Here is a 22,500-nt window from a genome sequence, read left to right on the forward strand (position 1 = left end):
GAGGCGTTCATGAACGATAAAGGAACAAGAGGATTAAAGCGGTGATATTGCGATACTTGGGGAAACCACACAGGGCATCCGTCATATATGAGTGAACATCAAAGCAAACTGAAACGTCTTGGAATGTAAAGTTTCTTTCTTTATTGGCAAATGAATGTACATTATGGAAAACAAAGAAAAGTATTTTCTTTCCGAATCGCTGTCCACTGGCAATGATTGTATGAAAATTATCCACCAAATAACTAATATTTAACACAAAAACAAGATTTTAGCTTCCATTTTTTTAATCAAACCACTGTGTTTCTGGTACTGTATGTGAAAGAACATTTGAATTAACGTCAAATCAACTTGTTTTTTGTGAATATCTTTCTGTATCCTATACATTTTTGGAGCTTATGTTCTGCTTGAAAGTAGAAAAAAAGTTGACAGATCCAAAAGGTTATATTTTATGGAGATACATGCGAGGAGGTTATTATTATTCCAGTGGATTCAGCAGTTTATGAAAAAGTCTTAATGGACTCTAAAACGTGCTATATTAATAGAAAAAAGGCCACATCAGAGCAACAGTAACCTCGATGGAGGGTAACGTAGATGGAGTTTATCTGAACCATCTCCCACAAGGGAATGCACTGAGGTTCAGGACCTCTTTCATTCTCCACTGCCTCAGTAATGGTCAAACATGTGCTAATGAGAAAATTGTGTTCTTTTCCGTCAAATCAACTTGACGGAAACACCCTAATATCAGTATATTAGGGTGTTGTGTAAATTCCACTCCATGCCAGAGCGTATGCTTGGTTTCCTCCGTAGGAAACCAAGCATACGCTCTGGCATGGAGTGGAAATTACACAACACCCTAATATACCGTATTTCAATTGCAGGATGATGTGCAGACACAGCAGGCTCAATAGAAGGAGAAACGGTTTTATGACGAGAGGAGGGACTGGGGAGGGCAATAGGAATAAAGGGTAGAAGTAAGAAAGGGGAATAGGCAGGCTGTGGTGTCAGATGGAGCAGGCAGATGGTTGGAGGATGCTTTTCTAATCAGCCTGGTGATAAAAGGGTGAATTCTCAATCACTAAATCCAGAGAAATCCTTACTATCAAAACACACATATATACTCATTACAGGCTGGGCTAAAGGTTACAGTACACCCTCCTCTTACCATAAACCATCATGTTAATTAACTCCCACTCAAAGAATGGGAGTGAAGGGTTGTGAGATGATTCAATTCAAATGATAACAACTCATAGACATCTGAAACGGACCCCAACAAGAGTTTATTCTTATGCTTTATTCTTTTAAAATACATTGCATTTTAAAGGATTATCATAGGTTTATTTTATATGAAAAGTAAACTGTAGCTTTCATATAAATGTAGTGGAATAAAAAGTACAATATCTCCTTCCGAAATGTAGTGGAGTAGAAGTATAAAGTAACATAAAATGGAATACTTACAGTATAGTACAGTACAGTGCAGTGAAGCACTTGAGTAAATACATTTTGTTACTTATACTTGTACATACTGTTCCTGCTTTTTATCTTGCTATTACACTAAATCATACAAAAAAATACAATTTCCTGTTTAAAATTCTTGAAGAATAAAGGGGGATGATGACTCACACGGTGTATTGTATTCTATGACATCGTGAGAATCCTGGAGTATTTGTAATATGTAGGCTGCCTCAGGATTCACTCAATACAAACAAAGGTAGAAACACATTGCAAAAGCTGCAAAATGGTTTGTACATTTGATGAGCGAGGTGAGAACCGCACGGTTTGATGATCTGGAGCTGCTGTCAGCTGACGAGGACGGCGTTTACAATCAGGACTCTGATGAGGAGTGTGATTACGCAATCTCCTGATGATGATGATATACAGGTTGGTGATGAGGTGGAGGTCGACAGCGGGGTCAAACCAAATGCTTCGGACAGATTTCTGTGTGTTGGGCGAGTGAGTTAATTGACGCAGAGAGCCAGCCTGAAGTTGTTGCCGAGCAAGACACACAGATCGACGCAGCCGCATCGTTTGTAGTCGCTTTGTGACCCTTCTTTAGGTTTTTAATCTAAAAGCTAACAGTTGCTGTATCATTGGCAGATTTAAACTCTCAAGAATCAATGTGTGACTCCAAATACAAAGTCAGTATCAGCCGCGCTCGGTCTCTGATGAATCGTAGACGGTTGTCTTGCAATGTATAGAGTACCACAGAATCCATCGCATCGTGAGTCTGCGATTCCCACCCCTAGTGGGTATGTGTGTTTCTGTCGGCCGGGTCGCCGACGTGATCACTACGGTGCAGCTGCTTGTTGACATCATCACCATAGGACAGCCAAGAGCAGCTGCATGACCCCACAGGGAGACAGCGAGAGGGTGAGAGAGAGAGAGAGAGAGAGAGAGAGAGAGAGGGGAGCTTAGGTCATTGAGCCAAACCTTTAAGTCTCTTTCCCTTTTCTGTGTATTTCTCTATTTGTCCCAGCGTGTCTCTCTGTAGCACCCACAAACATTTCCTGAACAAACAGGATGAAACTCAAACTTTGGAGAGTTTATTTTGGGGCCCTCACACACACGCTGCCAAAAATACAGCGTGGGGAGTAGATTGTAGCCATAATTGTGGTTCAGTCAGTCTGAGGTGCGCTCAACCAACAAGGATTACTTTTCACTTTCTCTCTCTCTCTCTCACACACACACACACACACACACACACACACACACACATACACCCATTTACAACATGCTGTATATTTAATATACATGCACACGTGCACGTCTTACTGTGACCAGACACGCTGATATAAGTATGGCTGAGAAAACTGTGTGTGTGTGTGAGTGTGTGTGTGTGGGGGGGTCAGAGTGGTCTGGATAAAACCACAAAGCCGGGTAAGCTACTGCTGGTACAGACGGACACATGCAGACACACACACCTTCCTCCATCTGTCTACTTAGCGGGTCAATCATAACCTCATTCAGGCAGAGAAAGACAGAGAGACTGAGAGCATCTGTCTCCCCACTGTGACCAAGAACACGTTCACATCCTCACCATGTGAATTGAGCCGGTCTGAACCAGATTATACTGGACTGAAATGGGATTGTATTGAACTGGACTGGATCATGAGGGTCTAAAACTGCTTATGCGGAATTACTGGATTAGACGGAACTGGATTATAGTAGACACATCAAGACTATAGTGGAGTGAGTAGGAATTAAAATATACTGAATCAGATTATACCGAATTGAACCCAGTTTTACTGCGCTGGCATGAATTTTAGGGGAATTACTGGTAATTGAATTTGAATGGTGGAAACTAATTAGTACAAGAGGCAGAGCTCAGCTCAAGTATGTGTCTGTCCTTTCTGTTCCAATATCTTCCATTTCACTCACTTTGTTTTGTCTCCACTGTAGTGAAGTAAAGTCACAGTGTTTTCCACAGGATTTCGACAATGTTTGGTGGATTTTGGATCCCCATGTAAATTGTGGACGCTTTAAATTTAAATCCATCAATCTGGTTCACTTTGAGAGCAAAATTAAGAGACTAGATCTACGAAGATCGTGGTGCTCAAACAATGTCAAATATTAATTGATAATAAAAAGAATCATTACTTGCAGCCCTACATTATACAGATTAATGATAATGATGATACATCAATTAATCCCAATCTAAAGAAATGATAATTGATAATGAAAAATGTTCATTGCAGCCCTGGTGCAACTAGATAGGGTTTATGCAGTTCACTTGTATCAGGCCCAAAAAATAAATACTCTTGTTTAATTGCTTCCCTTTAGCATAAGCTCATTTCTGATGAATTCAGTTGAGTTAACTTCTTTTATTCCTGTGTTTATTTAATGGGCAGCGAGGAGACTTATAGTCCGATGAGATTCTATATCTTCCTTATCATCAGTGAACCCCATGAAAGCAGCAAAACGAGCAATGCATTCATTCTAACAAGTATTTCCAAAGCTTACTCCTCTGTGCCATAAAGTGAGTGGGCTAAAACACACACAATGGTTGTCGTGGAGCAGGACATTAAATCCCTACTCAGTCCCTGACCTTCAGAAAACTCAAAAGTTCCCCACAGGGATCAATAGAGGAGCGTATCATTATCTGACATTAAATTGGTTTAGTTCATTATACTTCTTCTGGGACGGTGCTGTGAAATACCTCATTCAGATGGCAGGTCAAACAGACGTGGCCAAGGAGACACACACACACACACACACACAAACCACATACAGGGAAGCCTCAGCCCTGTGAGCACAGACCAGACTGGCTCCAAATGTCTCTCTCTCTCGCTCTCACACACACTCACACACACAGATGTCTGTAGACCACCAGTGGGACTCCAGACTAATCCACCTGTCCACTTATGGACCACCAGTAGCTCATGGATCGCTGTCCATCGATGTGTGCCGAATCAACACTGACACAATTGGCAAACCAATCACAACAAAAACATTCTTTATCTGCATGTGTGTGTGTGTGTGTGTGTGTGTGTGTGTGTGTGTGTGTGTGTGTGTGTGTGTCTCATGAGCCACACGCCAGTCATAAGATTCAATTATGGAAAACAAGAAATCTTTATTCACAATTGACAACAGCAACACACACAAACATCTGCAGGGTTCAGAGCCATCTGTTGTTACAGACTGCTCCATCAGCCCGGTGAGTGTGAGTGTGTCGCTAATGCCACATATCTTCCTGTTAGACATAAACCATTGTCCTCTGAATGTGTGTGTGTGTGTGTGTATGTAAGAGAGAGAGAGAGAGAGAGAGAGAGAGTGTGGTTTCTGAGAGTATGTGCAGCTTGTGGCTGGGAATGTAGCCTGTCTGCGAATAGGAATGTCAGTCAGCAGAAATTCTTTGCTTTATCATAGTGAGAATACGGCAGAAGTATACTTACACACACAATCACGCTGATTACTGTCTCCGACCATATGGAGAAGAAATATAAAACTATGTAGAAAGAGGGAAACATTAAACCATGAGCCGTCTACAAAATAGATGCACTGTGACAGTTATGGGAGGATTCCTGGACAGATATTCAACCCTGCAAGCAGCAGGGTGATAATGGGTGGCATTTACTCACAAATCAATGTGTTTTATATTTTGTGACTTTTTTATGTATAACTAAATGCAGAACTGACAGCACAGGCAGCTGGAGCAAAATGTTGGCACCCCAACGAGAAGACCTCTAAATCAGTCAACAGGATAAATAAGTGAATGGATGTCTTGATACCGTTCATCAAATAAGGGAGTCACCCACAGAAACTTTATCCTCAAGAATATTCCAATCAAAGTTTCCCACACTCTTCTGTGAGTCAAGATCATGTAATAACTTTATGCTCAAAGTAGGAGCTCAATGCTAGAGGCCTCGCAAAGTCACACTACATGCTACTGAAGTTTGTATTTTAGCTGGTTTAGAGGGTTACATGAGGTCATTTATTCAAGTCTAATGGCTGTGATGCTGATTGTTTGATTACACACAAAAGAGTTGAGCATGCAACAAACAGTTATTATACTGATGAATCTATTAATAACGGCTGCAACACTGTTGATTACTGTCTTGATTAATCATTCGGCCTGTATGTCAGACAGTAGGGAAAAAAGACTAGAGGTGACCTTAAAATAACCAAAAGCTAAGGATGTTCAATTGACTGTCACATTTGAAAGATAACGGCATAAAATCTGCACATTTGAAGTCTGAACCAGACCAGTTTGTCACTTTTGCTTGATGATGACTGGAACAATGAATCAAAAACATTGCATCACTGTAGAGCGAGATTTTAACTTGATTTGTTGCATATCATTACAAATCGCTCTCCCTCTCTCCCTGCATTTCCTGTCTAACGTTCAATAAAATGACTGCCTGAATGTGAATGTATTTAGGTATTATATAAGTACTTGTTAGTATTATGTTGGATGTTTGGATTTACGTTTCTTCTGCCCTAAATCTAATTCTGTATTCAGATGGTTTTCAACCCTGACAAGAAAATAAATCTGGGAGAAGACTAACTACTTCCAGTTTTGGCATGGAAACAGACAATCTGGAAGTCATTAAATGTGAGCAGAAACAGCAGCTACAGTATTAGCAATTGTCAACAAAACAATAGGGTTGGCCTTAAAAAGCCCGCATCAGCTGACTACTGCTGTGTGTATGTGTGTGCACGGGTGTGTGTTTCTGTATGCATGCACAGAGGGACATGAGTGACTTATCTGGGACAGGGACATCATAGGGAACAACAGCGGTAGAAATTGAATTTTCTGGTGGCGATAGAAGAGCGAGCGAGAGCGTGACTGAATAGGTGTGACTGCAGAGGTTTTCCCTTTAATACAGCCAAGATCATACAATGCAGAGAAGAACAGGCCGCCAGGAAAAAAGCCTTCCTGCTGACATTGTTTTATGTCTTGAAGAGTGTGTGAGAATATGTGTGTGTCTAAAGCTGCAGCAGCTGAATTCAGCAGATATAAAGGAGCGCTGTAGTGTCACTCAAAACCAGAGGGAGAGAAAAGAGAGAGAAAAGAGAGAGAAAAGAGAGCGCAGAACAAAGAGGAAATGTGACAATGGGGCACAGCACAACTGGAGAGTGGACATTAGTCAATTGAAGAGGGTCGCTGTTATTGTACAATGTTAACTCTTTTTTTTTTTAGCACTTATACACTGTAGGGTGTATTTTGATTTAGTGTTCTTCAGTCATCATGAAGTGTAACTCAACTCCTGCATCGCTGCACTGAATCATAAAAGGCATCAAAGCTGCCATTGGACTGCTCTCCAAACGGGTGGAACTTTTAAGCACGCTGCACATTTGACCACACCCCCAATCCAGTGATGTCACGGCAGGTGTTGTGCATTAGCCAGCTAATGCAAAACACCTGTTGCAGCATCACTGTTTGGGACGCAGCCACAAGTGCTACATGTAGGACGAGGACCACATGGGCTCTGGAGCCTCTCCCATCATTCCATGGACAATTATTAGGGGAAAACCAAAGACACAGAGACCCCCATCCTAGGTTCAGTTTACATTTTACAGTCAGGGTGGATCATCAGCATGGACCACTGGCTAATCGCTGGTACATTTTGAGAGTGTTAAACCTATTGGCCGCTGAGGGCTGTAAGAATATTTTCCCGACATATTTTAAACTCTGCTGCAGTGATGCATCACAACTTAAATTTAGACCGCCACGGCAAAACATCCTGAACTCAAAATAAAAAATAAAAAAAACGAGCCTCTGAGAGACAAAACAGTGCCTCTTCCCATGAGTGTGAGACACTTGCCAGCTTCACAAAGATATGTAAACGCACAGTAAGAGTAGCGAGAATCCAAGACTGGTACTGTTGTTACGTCCTAAAATGATTTTTCTTCGCCCCAGTAATCACCCTTCAAAGTACATACTGTATACTGAGAATATCTAGCAGGGGTGTTTGGAAAAGGCAGGAAAAAAAAAAAGAAAATGCAGATTTTCTGCCCAGAAGTTTGTGTAGGCACGACAGTTTTCGCAAACCACTATTTCGTGCTTTTGCAGGAGCTTGCAGCATCACTCGGGTTACGGTTTCAAAGCAAAAACAGGGCACAGTTATGTTATCGTATGGTAATGAAGCTGAAACAGACGACTGCTTTTAGAAGTTATTTTTGGTAAGAAGCTATGACGTCTGAGGGTCTTGATGGTGATGTCGGTCTACATTTTGGTATCATCGTTGCTGCAGGTGTGCAGGGTGAAAGAATGTCTTCCCACATTCTCAGTGTGTGTGTGAGTTAGGGGCTGGTGTTAGGTAATCATGGTAACAACCACATCGGCTCTTCTCATTCCCCCTAAAAGCAGAGCTCTCCCACCAACGATGTACTGACAGTTTGCTAATGGAGAGGGGAGAGCAGCTTCTCTTGAGAGGAAACTTGTCTGGGCTGTGCAGTGCTGCAAGTTGGAATATAGATGGAGTGCAAATGTCCTTCCAAGAAAAAACAGGATGTCTGTTTTTAATCCCAATGCTAGACTTTGAAAAATTCATAGGCAAAGAGTAGCAATTTCATTTGGAATCCAATAAGCACATCTGCGACTACGTGCATTGTGTCAGTCTAGTCAAAATGGGAACGAAACAACCTCTTTATACATTTTTTACGGTTGCGTAAACTGATCATTTCTCTAATCATCTTAAATTGCTCCTAAAATGTTAATGGATTTTCATTAAGGAATTATGGTTTTTCAGTCTACAGGTTAAAACTCTATTGCAATTACACATGCATAGCTTCAGGCCCTACTCTTGTCAGACCTGTTGGACAGCTGTTGCCCCAAAAACCTGACGGCGCTGGATGAAAATAAAGAAGTGTGAGTCCAGTGGTCCTGATGATTTTTTTATGCTGGCAGGCAGTTTGATTTCTAAAAGAACACAGACTATTGAGTGGCTATTTTTCAACAGCCTTGTGCGGCAGGATTTGATCAAAAGAACCACAGGGAATCAGGCTTACACAACTCTGACAATTAAAACCACTGAAACGAGTGACTTTAGATAAACACATACCTGCTGCCTTCAGCTCAAAGGGAACGCTTCGAGCTGGTGTGTTGCTACAATTGCTAGAAACAATGAAACAATGCTCTTAACTCAGCCTTCCTTGACACATTGCCATCATCAAACTGTGATAAAAAAAACTATTATTTCTCTGTACAATCACGCGTTTCAACTGGGTGCTTCCGCAGCTACTTAGTTAAACGAGTCACCAAAATACGGAACAATCACCGGGGCTGACATAACCCCAATTTTCACCGTTTGTCTGCTATCAAAGATGATTTATATAATCACGAAAATGAGAACTGGCTGATGAAAAAGTTATTTTTCCTCACACAATGCCATGTTCGAAGGTTTTGCAATAGCATTTAAAATCTATTTCTTTTTAGATTTTGTAAGACACAGTCAGACTCAACATGCACTTGTTCAGTATCTTCCGGTGTGAAAACTGTTTAAAATCTTGAGTTGTCTTCCTATTATGGCAGCGACATGCATTGATTTTGAATTTACTCCAAGGCATCTGTGAATACTACCTGTATATATATATATATATATATATATCAATTTAACAACAGTGCTTCATTCTTTTCATTACCAGGAAGCACAATGTAACCGAACAGAGCTGGGATACTGGGAACACTGGGGCAAAGGAGTGAGCGGACGCATTGGAGGAGGGGGAGACGGAAAGGCGGAGCGTGCTGATGAAGAGAGAAACGGGGTTAATGTATGAAAGAATGTGTTTTGAGAGAGGAAGAGGAAAAGCCATGGCTGCAGGCTCTGACACTGTCCCAGTTTTACTACTGTGCCAGTATCTCCTGTGGCTCTCCAGCACATTTCCACCCAGTTGATTAATGCTGCCATCACAAACCATCGTCAGCCTCTTTGAAGACCGGGAAAAAAAATAAAAAAAATAGACTATGATGATCCACATGAAATTTCTGTTCAATGCTGCACTCAGTGTTAGCCTAGTTTTACTGTTGATTGCCTGAGACAAACAGTTCTGGAACATGATGGCATGATGGTGGAACTAGGCCATGACGGCACACTGATGCTCACGTTGTTCTGCGACAGATTCAGTGTATTGTTGGACCAAACGGTTTCATGAAAGCTGAAATCAAAGCATTTTGTGTCGGTAATTTCTGTAAAAGTCACAGTTTTATTGTATCAAAGGTATGTTTTATATATTTGAACTTTTTATTCATCACTTCTTATAAGCAGAAAAGACCGATATTGGGCATACTATGAGGTTTCCCCGTTGGCAGCGATACGCAGCTCGTGCCAGACAACAGCATGATGACCAATGGTGTTTTAAACGAGCCGGCGGGACCGGGCGAAGGAAGCGCGAGATGAGTTTGGACATTGGCCAGCTGTCTGAGGACTGATGAGGAGGATGAATGGAGAGCTGAATGGAGAAGTGGCTGCAATCATTCCCTAGAAGTCTCTCTCCAAGACGACAAACATCCCTCAAAGACGAGATGGGAGTGATGAAAGAGTGGGAGTAGAGAAGGGAGAAACATGAATGAGATGACAGAGATGCACAGCGGCAGAGCAACACACGGAGGGCTTTAGTATTCCGAGAGAATACTAACTTTTTGTGCCAGTTGAATACTGTAAGATGATAGATTATTGACTCACATCGTTTATTGTTGAATGTTCGCCTGTGTTTGAGTAATAGATTTTATAGATTATAGATTTTACACTGTAATTGGCTGCGCTTTAAAGTAATATGCAAGTTTGCATTTTCTGTTAAAGGGGTACTCGGGTATTTTTATGAAATTCAGTGAAAAATAACACTGATGATGTCAGCTAGTTTTGTGGCTGCCAGAGACATCAATATCTCTCAATACCTGACTATTTAAAAAAAATGGTTTCCCCATTTGTCACTTAGACATAAACATGGGGAAATAGAATCCAATCTGAAAAATACAGACGTTACCCTTCAACATTAGAATGGCCGGCGGTCGCTGTATACCTAAAGCCGCCTACAGGTAACATTTAAAATGCATTGGCACATGGCTCAGTCCTGAAACCTCCCACCATCAGACTGTTCTTCAATGCAATGAGCAAGTCTTATGTGTGATTTACAGTCATGAATCTCTTTGTCATGTCCAGAGGGAAGGTATGACTTATGACGCAAAAACACCCAAAATGAATAGCGCCAAAATGACTGCATTCTCAATAGCAGTACATTTTACCCGCTGGCGCTTTTAAGTATAAATGGCTTTTTTTTTTATTTTTATACAATTTGGCTTCATCTTGACAATTTTGAACAAAAAGGGTGTTAACACACTTTTAGGGAAGATCACAGAGTTGGGGTCTTGAATATGTTATTAAAAGAGTCCGTTTTATGGTTAATTGTTGGTTGATTCTTGCTATGTGGATCCTTTCTTTGTTAAAATGTAGTTTAACTAAGTTGTGCTTTCTTCCAGCACAACGCTTTTCTGGTTTAGTGTAGTTAGACTTTAGTTAGACTAAATAATATTTACAATGCAGTACATATGAGCGTGCTTTTTCTCTGTGCTGCTTTCCTCTCTTCTTACACAGATACCATGATGTATCATAGATCTCTGTTTTGCAATATTGTTTATCAAAAATATCAGTTGCCTGTGTGGCACATGGTAGCACTATCATGGGGAAAGTATCCTTTATATGTATATGACACCCTCTCTACAGTATATTGAGGATATTGTTAAGCAGTATGTCACTCTAGTTGTCAGGCTGTGAGACGAAGGAGGAAGAAGTAGAGAGATAGATGATGTTGAGCAGAAGACCGTGTGAGATTGATTCCAGTTGGGAATTACAGCAGAATAATAACTGTGACATCTCTATCTGTCTCCCCGGAAAGACATAGCATATGACTCACACAGGATAACTTGCCTTCACTTCCACACATATTCCCAAATACCCCCACACACACACACTGTCACACAAACAGATAGAACCAAACAACAGAGTTGCTCATTTACAAGAAAAAAACTGTTATTTTTTTTGTGGTTTGGTCATTTTAGTCAGAGCCGCTCCGGGCTGAACGTGACTCAACACTTTGTCTGTGCGAAAAAAGGCCCTTAAAACTAACAACCACAGACTAAACGAGTTGATAAAGTGGTGTGTGTTGTGTATGTGATTCATTTCCATTAACACCCTTTTTTGCAAACTTTAAATGAGTCACTTCTCTGACATTAATTAGGGCAGTGTGAACACTGTTGCCATTTCCTCAGGTTAAATGACTAAATGGGACTGCAAAGTAGCCCATTCTGACAAACATTTTCTTTTCTACCCAAACAAAGTGTGTTGTCAGGTTTGGACCTATTCCCAGCCACAGAAAGTCAAAAAGTGAACCTTAAAGGAACAAGTTATCGATATTCGTCATGTGGTAGCACACTTATAATGTCTAAAATGCCTGCAAATGCTCTGTTTACTATCTGATAAACGTAAATGTAAATCACAATATGGCATATTAAATTTACAAAGCAAAATGGAAAACTGATGTTGAATGTGTTAAAAGATAAAACCGCTACGTATGATCATAGCATTATGATACAATTCCAGCAAAAGTTAAGATAGAAAAGCATTGATTTTTTTTCCATTTTGGGAGATATTGCAGCAAACAGAAGTAAAGATGGTGAGTCGCCAGCAGCCAATGCTTCCATTTGCCACCATTGGCAATAGTTGTGTATTGTACTGATACATGTAACGCTTACACATAAAGCAGCTGACTATAAAGTGTTATCCGCAGGTGGATGTGCTAAGCACCTAACACCAACAGCCAGAAAAACACACTTCCTCCTCACACATGTGCTCCTTTTCAGAGTTTCCCATTGAGGAGCTCACATGCTGGTCCACACTTACGGGCTCCCTGAGGAGGGAAGTGGCCACAGTCTCTGAACATGAATGGCACTGAAACTGTTGTAATTTCACTGAACTACATAGGGGAAAAAACACAAATTAGTTGCTTACACAGCAAGAGTGAATTTCTTCATCAAGAGAAACATACAGTCTACCCAAGTGTTAGATCTTTGGCTCCTTCTGTGTAGTACTTTTTACACCTTCTTGTGGTTTAAATTTACACCATGTCTTGGCAACTTGTCATGGCAACTTGTCTCTGTTGATATGTCTCCTCACCTTCTCCCTCTCACTTTCTTCCTCACTAATTGCTCTCTCTCTGCGTGTCTTAAACGGACACTGAATAGCAAGAGTAAACAGGTCATAGGTCAGAGACGTAGTGGCTGTGTAATATCAACGACCTGAGGAAATAGCAGTCGGCTCATTGTCTCTGGATGGAGTGAAGCTTTTCACATCTAAGAGCAGAGGAGCTTGATTGTCCCAGTGTTTCCACTGGTCCCAGACTAAACAGAACACAGCCGGACGGAGTTTAGTATTTGACCTCGCTGCGCTCTGCTTATAAAATCCCTGTCCTGGAGGGAGAAAGTTGCCAGATCCTTTTTATACACACACACACACAAATACACACACCAGACCCCGACAGAAATGCACAACACAACCGAGTCTAGGCTTTTATATTTTCCTTCCAACTTTTCCTGCACATTCCCTTTCCTTCAAACATACTACCATGACCAACTACACACCCCTTACACACACAAACACACACACACCACTCTCATTCTAAAACCTCAAGTCAAGCTCTATAAAGGTTTAGAAATTGTTCCTAAAAACATAAAGCAGCCAAAACAACACATGAGGATTTATACGCATTCTGTGTACATAATAAACACATTCATTTCTAAGTACACATACAAACCACCACGCCAGCATGCATATGCCAATCCAAATATGCACACATAGCATTTATGCGTAAACAAGGTACACACACATACACACACACACACACACACAGCCAGGAATGGATGTTTGGCGAGGACGTCAGAATGGAAAGCTGATCACAGTTGTACTGCAGCCATGAGCACTGTGGATCAGAGTGTGTCCCGAAATAACCTGAAATGTTCTTATATGATCCCCAAAAATTCATATGAATGCAGCACACATTTCAGAAAAAAATGTATTAATCCTCAGTAAGTGGAAGTGAAGTGAAAACATTATAACTACAATACCACAAACAATATTCCTCTAGTCACAGTTTGTTATGACTCACACTCATTAGTGAGTTTACGGTGAACATATGGTCGTCCACAAGAACTGCAATAATAATCCTGTGGTGTTCATGTTCCTGCTCCTATTATACATGTTAAATATGCTTATTTTAAAGAGCATATTATTACATCACAAATCCTTTAAGAGGGACTGTACTACCTCAGAAAGTTCATTCAGTCTATGGGCAAAGTATAAAAAAAGAATCCATAAACACTGTTGGTGACGAATGGAAGTCGAGAGCTGTGAGAATGAACAGCAGGTCGATGGAGAGGAAGACCTGTATTTGCTGCCATGTTTCCAAATTCTCTTCAGATGTGTGTGTATTTATGTATGTGTCTGTGTGTGTGTGTGTGTGTGTGTGTGTGTGTGTGTGTGTGTGTGTGTGTGTGTGTGTGTGTGTGTGTGTGTGTGTGTGTATGTACACTGATCTCTCTTCTCTACTCTCGCCAAGAGTCTGTTTCCTGCCAAGTCTAAAGTGGGTGGTGGGTGCATTTCAACATCATCTCTCCATTACAGAGAAAGATGAGGAGGAGTAGGTGGAGGATTGAGGAGGCATTTGTGCAACAAGACAGGAAGGAACTGTAACGTCTTACCACACAGGCATATATACACACACACCTGCACTGCCTGACACCTGCACTGTCTGACACCTGGAGAAACCACAGTGTGTTTCCATGAATCCCCCCCCCCCCCCCCCAAGAGAACCGTTCCACTTCTTCAAGCACATCACCAGTGGAACCTCATCTGTTATTACAACAGACACACACATTACAGCATGCTGCCGGAGGAGTCAGCCGAAAGTAAAGCTAGACCCGGAGTCACAAACTATGACTCGTAACACTTTCCCCTACATTGTAGAAGACTGTTTAAAGCTGCTTGGGGGCAATTTTACACATTGACCCAGATGGCAGAGTCCCAGGGGGGCGGGGGGCAACTCTGGTTTGGTCTGAATGGTGCTCGTTTCATTAGCCAGACAACATGAAATGTGATGCAAGGGCAGAAGCTGTGACTTTCCCACCAGGAAGTGGAACACGAACGCCCACCCACGTCGGACAGGATTATAGATGGTGCACTAATTATGAGGTTGTTGCATCATTGCATTCTCACTTGTCTGAGAAACTGTTTACTTAAAAACATTCATTTTTAGTCGGTGACTCTGGTGACCTACGACATGGAGCAAATTATATCGTAGTACCTCATCCAGTTGCTCCTAACAAACAGAGCTGTTTATTGGCAAGAATCTGGCGACACAATAAGTATCACAATGCGAGGGGTTATGATTCAATAAATTGCAAAACTGTTGTAATTTGTTTGAATCTAAACTGTCACGGTAAAGAACACACCGGCATATGCATAAAGTCTTGATTAAAAAAGTTTTTTACGCAATAAAGACATTTATCACCGTCGCTGTAACATCCCACGTCATAGCATGTAACCTATTAATTAAAGATTGATAGAATATCCCGAAAAGTAATATTGCGACGCTGAAGTGCATTGATATTTTCTTAAACCCCTATTATCAAGGAGTGTAGAAGCTCATTCACTCACTTGAAGTCAAGTGTGAATTTGAAATCACTAACTCTTCATAATTTAATCTATTTTGCATCATTTTGCATTTTTCAGAAGAGGATAAAACAGTTTTGGACATAATTGTTGAAGCAACGTCCAGGCTTGGGCCTCTGAGTGGGCAGTTGCCTTCACAGTGTTTGACTGAGTCGTGAGGAGACACGCTGATTCAGACACACTTCATAGCCCTGTATGACCTATGAGTACAGATGTTGATATTGATGAATGAAGATGTTTTTCTGCTTTCTTCAACAAGCCCACACAGCGTTGGAGATGTAGCATTGGAGACATTTGGGAAGACCTCTATTGCTGTTTTTATTCTACTCGCAAAGTGGAGGCTAGTTAGCCTAGCTGCTAACGTTAGCGAATGCTATGGAGCAGTGGCTTGCAACTACCTGTGGGGCTGCTGGAACTTAAGTGATATTTTGAACATCATTTAATGATCAATCATATTGCCACTACAAACGTTGTCAGCCAGTACCAAACATGTATGGCACATGGAGAACAAAAACGTAGGGGCCGCTATCACTGCAGAAAATAATAACACTTGTATGTCTTCTTTCTAGTCGGGATCATTTTCACCACACAAGTACACAAGTCAACATCAAACATCAAATCATTAATTTTAATTTCAAATTCAACCTTAAAATATGCCACCATTCCTCTGTCTGAAATGTACTTGGATGACCAAAGGCCACTAACATCTCACCCTCATCTCCATAGTAACAATAGGACCAGGAGTGAGGGGGTTAACCCTTAACCTAATGTGTGTCTGTGTGTGTATGTGTGTCTGTGTGTACGTGTGTTTGTGTGTGTGTCTGTGTGTGTGCTCATGAGTGTATTTGTGCAACGGGGGGATGGGATTGATGGGATTCCACTCGTACACCCGTGGGAATGGCAGTCAAGCTCCAAAGCTTGTTTAGGCTTTAACACCTATTACAGATCAACCCCCCCAAACTAAACAACACACACACACACACCATCTCATTACACCATCACCAGGGCTGTAAGCTGAACCTCGACCGCCACCCTGCCTCCATCCATCAATCATCTGACCCACCGTCTTTCATCTCCGTATCTGTACGAGCGGGATGATGGAGGGGCCAAGGATGAGACTAATGCGAGATGACATCATCAGGGCAACACAGACACAAAGAGTTAGAGCAAAGAACATACGAGGGACATGCGAGCTGGTCAGGTGACGGGAAGATTTTGAGTGGACGGGATTGATCTCCTTCTGCACTAAAGGGAGGAGGCTCGTTCCGTTTGACATTAGCAATACATAGCAAAAGCTGTCTTTTGATTGTGATTCAAGACTAGCGTGGTTAGCAGCAAAAGATTTAATGTTTCCTAAGTCCGCGACCAGCAATAGACGGATCAAGTTTTACCACAAGCTTATTTTACTAGGTCTTTAAATCTGTAAAAGAAACAAAATCACCTTTTATTGGTAATCCTATTTGGCCCAGCCCCTGCCATCATCCTCTGTTTACCCCATACAATTCACTAATTGCCAGTGAATCCATTGAAAATGTGATTTAATTATTGCTGTTTGTAATGTATACTTAGTACCACTCTGTACTGCAAGAGAGTAAAAATGAATGCACTTTCACAGGCTCTTCCAGGCAGATAAGAGTAGAATTCTGGAGGCAACATTTACACCGTAAATGTTGGCATGAAAGAGGTTTAAAGTACAAAATGTTGAATACTGACTGTGGGCAGCTTCATTGCAAACCATTCAAAATCAAATTGTGCCTTGTTTCAAATGGGGAAGACTATAACCGCTAAAGAAAAATACAAGCATGGAAATATACGAATGGCACAATTCCCAAGAGGTCCCAGGAGGCGCAAAGCATAGTCGTCTAGTTTTAACTAACCCTTAAATGGCAGCATGTGTATGTGTCTGTAAGTGTGTGTGTGTGTGTGTGTGTGTGTGTGTGCAGGGAAGCTTCCTTATGTGGTAGCACTGAAATTAATTAAGTTCTCTTCACACAAACATCAGAGAAAAAGCTAGAAGAAGATGAGAAAGAATGAGTAAAGAGCGACGGAGGAAAAAGATGTGTTTGTGCATTTGCATGTTCATTTAACAATCTGGGTTGAAAAAGATTGAGAAGGCAGAGAGAGAGAGAGAGAGAGAGAGAGAGAGAGAGAGATATCTTACACACACACACATGCAAAGAGAGAGAAATGTGTCCAGAGAGATACTCTCAGACTTGACAAGATGAATTGTGTGTGTGTGTGTGTGTGTGTCTAGGTGTGTGTGTGTGTGTCTAGGTGTGTGCTTGTACAGTGTCAGGCCTTCGTTCAGTATTTATGAAGTGAGGGGGTAATGTGGAGGTAATGACTGAGAGCTTGTTGTTTACTGCCGGAGATCGCTGGTTTGCAGAACTAATGAATGTGAATGAATGAGCGTGCACGTTTGGGTGTGAGCGTGTGTGTTTGTTAAATGCAGAATAAGCGCGTTCTCACCCGCACGTATATTATTGTGAAGGTGTGGGAGGTATCAAGAATACAGTGACGATCACTGGAGCTGTCGAGCTTGAGTGTGTGGCTGTGTGTATTTCTGTGTTTGTGGGGACCCAATTGTATTTTAAGTGAGGATTTTTTGAAAGGTCAATAACATTCAAATATGTGGAACACAATGTTTTTCAAAAAATTGGATTGCGGTCAGAATAAGGTTCGGGTTAAGGTTAGACGTTGTGTATGTCTTCTTAGTGCAATATAACACAAAAGACAGGTTCAAAGGATCATTACAGGGATTGGTAACAGACCCCACCGAATCCTTACACACACATACACACACACACAGACACACACACACATGGGAATGACAGGGCAAAGCAACGTCTCACTCCGGAGATGAAAGCAGGTAGTGTCATAGTCTCGGGCGTCCCCCCCCCCCCCCCCCCCCAGGTAAATACAGGTAAGGGAGAAGATCACCGGTTGTGATCACACTGCCTTGGTGGGAACTGGACAAGTGCAGTTTTCAGTTTTGATGAATATTTTGCAGTTTGACTGAACACATATTCGATTATTGATTAGTACTACATTGGGTGTCTGACAAGAATTGAATTCGATGTGACATTTTCGTTTGTCAGAGCTCTAGAGTGTCATTACAGTGGTCTGTATCTGACAAGAACATGGGGGATTTACTGGATTCTTGTTCCCGTTTGAACATCGAAATGATCAAAATACATGAGTTTAATACTTTCAGCAGAGCGCTAAATAAATCTTATACCCAGACACTTGTAAAAACCTATCCTTGACAGATGGATGAATAGAAAAACAGATCAGCTTCATGAATACCAAGCAGGAACCTGTGTTAGTCACTAAGGTGTAAAAGAGAGACAACATAATCCACAAGTCCCCCACTCTTAAAGAACAACACATAGAGGACATGTACCTGCCAAACCAGCATGTACAGTATGTCCAGTAAGAAATATGACATCATGAAGCCCACCAGTGTCGTTGGTATGGATTTGATTTCAATCAAATTAAAGAAAATCAATGCAAAAGGTTCATGATGAACTGTGGAAAAATGAGAACATAACGGTGTAAGCTGTTTCTACAAATGGATTGCTTCGTATTATTTGTCCAAAGCTTTGAATGACATATGGCACAAAGACAGAGCAATAAAACATGAGAAACACTCACTGTAATGTTTTTTCTCTTAGTAAGCATACTAGAAAGATGTACATTCAAACCTCCACCAAGGTTGAAATTCTATGGAGCTCTTATTTTGGATATTCAGCTAACAAAAAAACAGACCAACAGGACTGAAGACATGACCTTGTCGGCAACCATAACACAAAAAGTCACCATAGCTACAGGAGATGTGCAGTATCAGCTGTTGTGAAGATGACGTAAACACGTCATCTACCAGTGTAACGTCAGGAAACGCCGGATTCACTCTCCTGCACAACGACAAATGACTAGCAATCAAATAAAGCGTTTGATGCCAACATTCTGCATTGACTACTTCGACCATTCGATTGGCTGCACTGAGACTGGTTCCTGATGATCATCTTGTCCTAATCCGACAAGAAGAAAAAAACACTCCACTTGTCACAAATGTATCCAGTCCCATTGTTCAGTTCCCACGACATTGTTACGTTGTTGAAACACCTCTTCGGTTTGCATACTATAGTATGTGTCTTCCCACTGCTGTCTGTAAACAGGAGCAACAAGAGGAAAGTCCTCCCTGCGACAGCTGATGTCCAACACTGCAGCTGAGGGACGAGTGAGGGGTCGCCAAAGACATCAGCTGCTAACAGGCTCAGCATTTCTCCTTTGAGGTAAAAAAAAAAAAAAGCAAAAAGCAAGACAAGAAGTACCTACCATATGATGCCAATACGCTTTAGCCAGTAACTGATGCAGCACAGAAAACAACACTACACAGGTCTGGTGAAATATTCAAGCTATTCACTCTATTTGTTGGAACAAAAAATAAATAAAAAATGATCAACCCTGATAAACTCTAATTGGTCAAAGCGGAGAGTCGGCAACGGAGACTCAAAAAAGCTGACTCAGCATGTCTGGCTCTTCCTCTATTTCCATAGCAACACATTCATCCTCATCTACAACCCTAATACATGACGTGGACTGTTCTGTTTAACCTTTGTGACTCCTTTAATAACTGTGTGTGTGTGTGTGTGTGTGTGTGTGTGTGTGTGTGTGTGTGTGTGTGTGTGTGTGTGTGTGTGTGTGTGTGTGTGTGTGTGTGTGTGTGTGTGTGTGGCGGTACTGCATTAGTGTGTCACTCAAAGTCAGATTTAACTCCTTTTGCAAGACCCCTGCTCTTTGGGTGTGGGGGGGGGGGGGGGGGGGGGGGGGGGCTGCACACACAGACACACACACCACTGTTAAAGGAGATTAATTCACACTTTCATCACCAAGTCTTGGTCCCAGGGGAGCCTCGAGGAGACTTGAGCAAAGTGACTACGGGGGACTGCAGAGGGTAATGGGTTATAGGTGTGAGTGTGTATGTGTGTGTGTGTGTGTGTGTGTGTGTGTGTGTGGGTGTGTGTGCGTGTGGTCCCTCTGGCAATAAAAGCTGGGAACCTAGTGAAGTGCTTTTCCCACTGGCTCCGAAAACAAACACAAACCGGCAGCCACTAAAGACGCAAGTGTGCACATTTCTGTGTGTGCCTGTGTGACCGTGCACGTGGTTCCATGATTGTATTCCTTTTCACACTCTTTCTGCCACACAACTTCTGAAATATCAAATTTTTCATGATGTCATGCAAAATTCTCATATCAAACATGTTCTGGTCCTATAGCTTTTCCAGTGTGAGGACTGGCTGCTCTTCTCTGATTCCCGACACTGTAACGTTTCCATTTGAAGCTGGTTCAAGACGTCCGTTTGGCTCTTTAGGAAGTAATAATAAGCATTTGTCTAAAAAAAAGAATCCCACATTGCAGCATGTCTCTTTTGTATGTGGGCTTTCTTTCTTCATGTACTAGGCATCAAAATTGCCCTGCAGGGACCGGTAAAGTTTATTGAGTGAATTGAAATGGAGTGTTAAGTGTTAGTGTAAATGTCACGGGGGGTTTGGATTCCTGTTCATCGCCATGAATGAGTGACTGCTCACTGCTGCTGCACTCCATCACACCAAAGCGCTCCGCAGCTTTAATCAATGGCTATAGCTGGCCTGATAAGTCCTGTTGGACTGAGTAGGGGGGGCAATGTGGGTGGCAACACCTTTGTTAGCCTGATTGTTCATCGCATCCGTCTTATCGGGAAACACCACCGTACTAAGAGGAAAAGTTGCCGAGATTGGGCGACGGCGACACACACCTGCCCACGACCACCCTCGATCACTACCAACTCCGAGAAATCCCGTTGCTTTTATAAGCAACACAAAACATAAGCTCGCCTGGGACAAATACTGTGTATTCTTCTCAACAAGTCACAACATGATGTAAGAAAAGCTGGCAGTGAGGTGAGGTCATGTCTATTGTTTCTTCTGCAATGCTTTTTTAAAAATTTTATTTCACATGAATCCAGTGTTTCTTTATGATATTGGCACCTCCTGAAATGTGAAGAGCTGCTTGCATTTCTCAGTTATATGAGTGTGTATTGAATATTTGGGGATTTCTTGGCTGCTATCCAACAAAAAAGTTGACATTTCATAGATGTATGAACTATATAGTCAAGGACCAAACACACTTGTTTACTAGGTGCATTACACAACACTACATGTGACATTATATATAATATAAAAATGAATGAATGCACTGAAACAATATTTGAAAGGTATCTAGTAATTAATTAAAAATGTAAAGTTAATTGCAGACCTCAATTTCGCACCTCAATACTTCTTCTAATGAAACTGCAATAAAAGCAGGTATTTCTATCTCACCATTTTTCAAGATTTGTGTGTATAAGATCTATTCCAGGTTGAGTCAAAATGACTACCGAACATTGTGCGCAGCAGAGTGATGCTGATGCTATCACATTCTATTTGCCACATTACAGCAACATTCTTCAACACGTCTTACATCACAACCACAAACAAGCCAATGCATGGGGATGCACTGCATAGAAACAAGGCTCTCCATCCCTTATGAAAGCTCACACTGCTGCAGCCAGGACTGTGAGGCAATGACAGCATCAAAGCTCAGGTGACCCGCTCAGGTCTGCCTCTCTTCCTCTCTCAGTTTAGTGTAATTATACCTCAGTGCAACACAGGAAAGACACCCTCATTATGGCAACCAAAATGAGTCACATCAGGGAATATCACAGTGATATCTCAGCAAAACAATCAATAGAAAACAATGTGCATCTGTGTAATCAAGCCACAGCAGTGCACTTCTGTTATTACTTTTCCACGTCCTATAATTTGGTCTCTGTTACCAAGTTTGTTCCATGATCCTGGTTATCAAACAATCTCTGCTACAATCAGTGTCACTGCGTGGGAATCCAGAGCGCAGTCTATATATTTGCATCTGTGTAACCAGACAGCAGCTGGATATCTCACGCTGAACACACTGTTCCCCTTTTCCCAGCAAACATCAGAGATAAACATCTTCCACTGAATCCTGCTGCTATAGGCCAGGTTACTCGGCAGCAGCGTGCAGAAGAGGCAATTTTAAAGTTGTTATTGTGTTCTGTGTACAGCCTACGGGATGGAAAATGGGCTCCTGGCTGTTCGGACACTGTTTGAATGATATTGTGGGAAGTGTTTGTTTCATAAAAAACGGTGAAACATTCAAACACTGTTAGCTGTGTTTGGTGATCTTTAGAGGGACACGGGCACATACGGATGGTGGGAAAGTAACCAACCTTGACAGGGGAGCTCCTGATGGCCACGGGCAGCTCTCTGATCGCACTGCCCGGGGG

General features: G+C 41.7%; 1 protein-coding gene across 1 annotated transcript in view; it reads right to left on the minus strand.

The window, feature by feature from the left end:
- LOC306703724 (E3 ubiquitin-protein ligase SH3RF3-like) overlaps positions 1-22,500 on the minus strand; it is an 83,005-nt gene that overhangs the window by 60,124 nt on the left and 381 nt on the right. The window contains exon 1 of the mRNA XM_079169781.1: positions 22,444-22,500. This exon is cut by the window's right edge and continues 381 nt beyond it. Within this exon, the coding sequence (XP_079025907.1) occupies positions 22,444-22,500 (57 nt within the window). The remainder of the gene's footprint in view (positions 1-22,443) is intronic.

This window comes from Pholis gunnellus (assembly GCF_910591455.1).
Source record: "Pholis gunnellus genome assembly, chromosome: 12".
Taxonomy (NCBI): domain Eukaryota; kingdom Metazoa; phylum Chordata; class Actinopteri; order Perciformes; family Pholidae; genus Pholis; species Pholis gunnellus.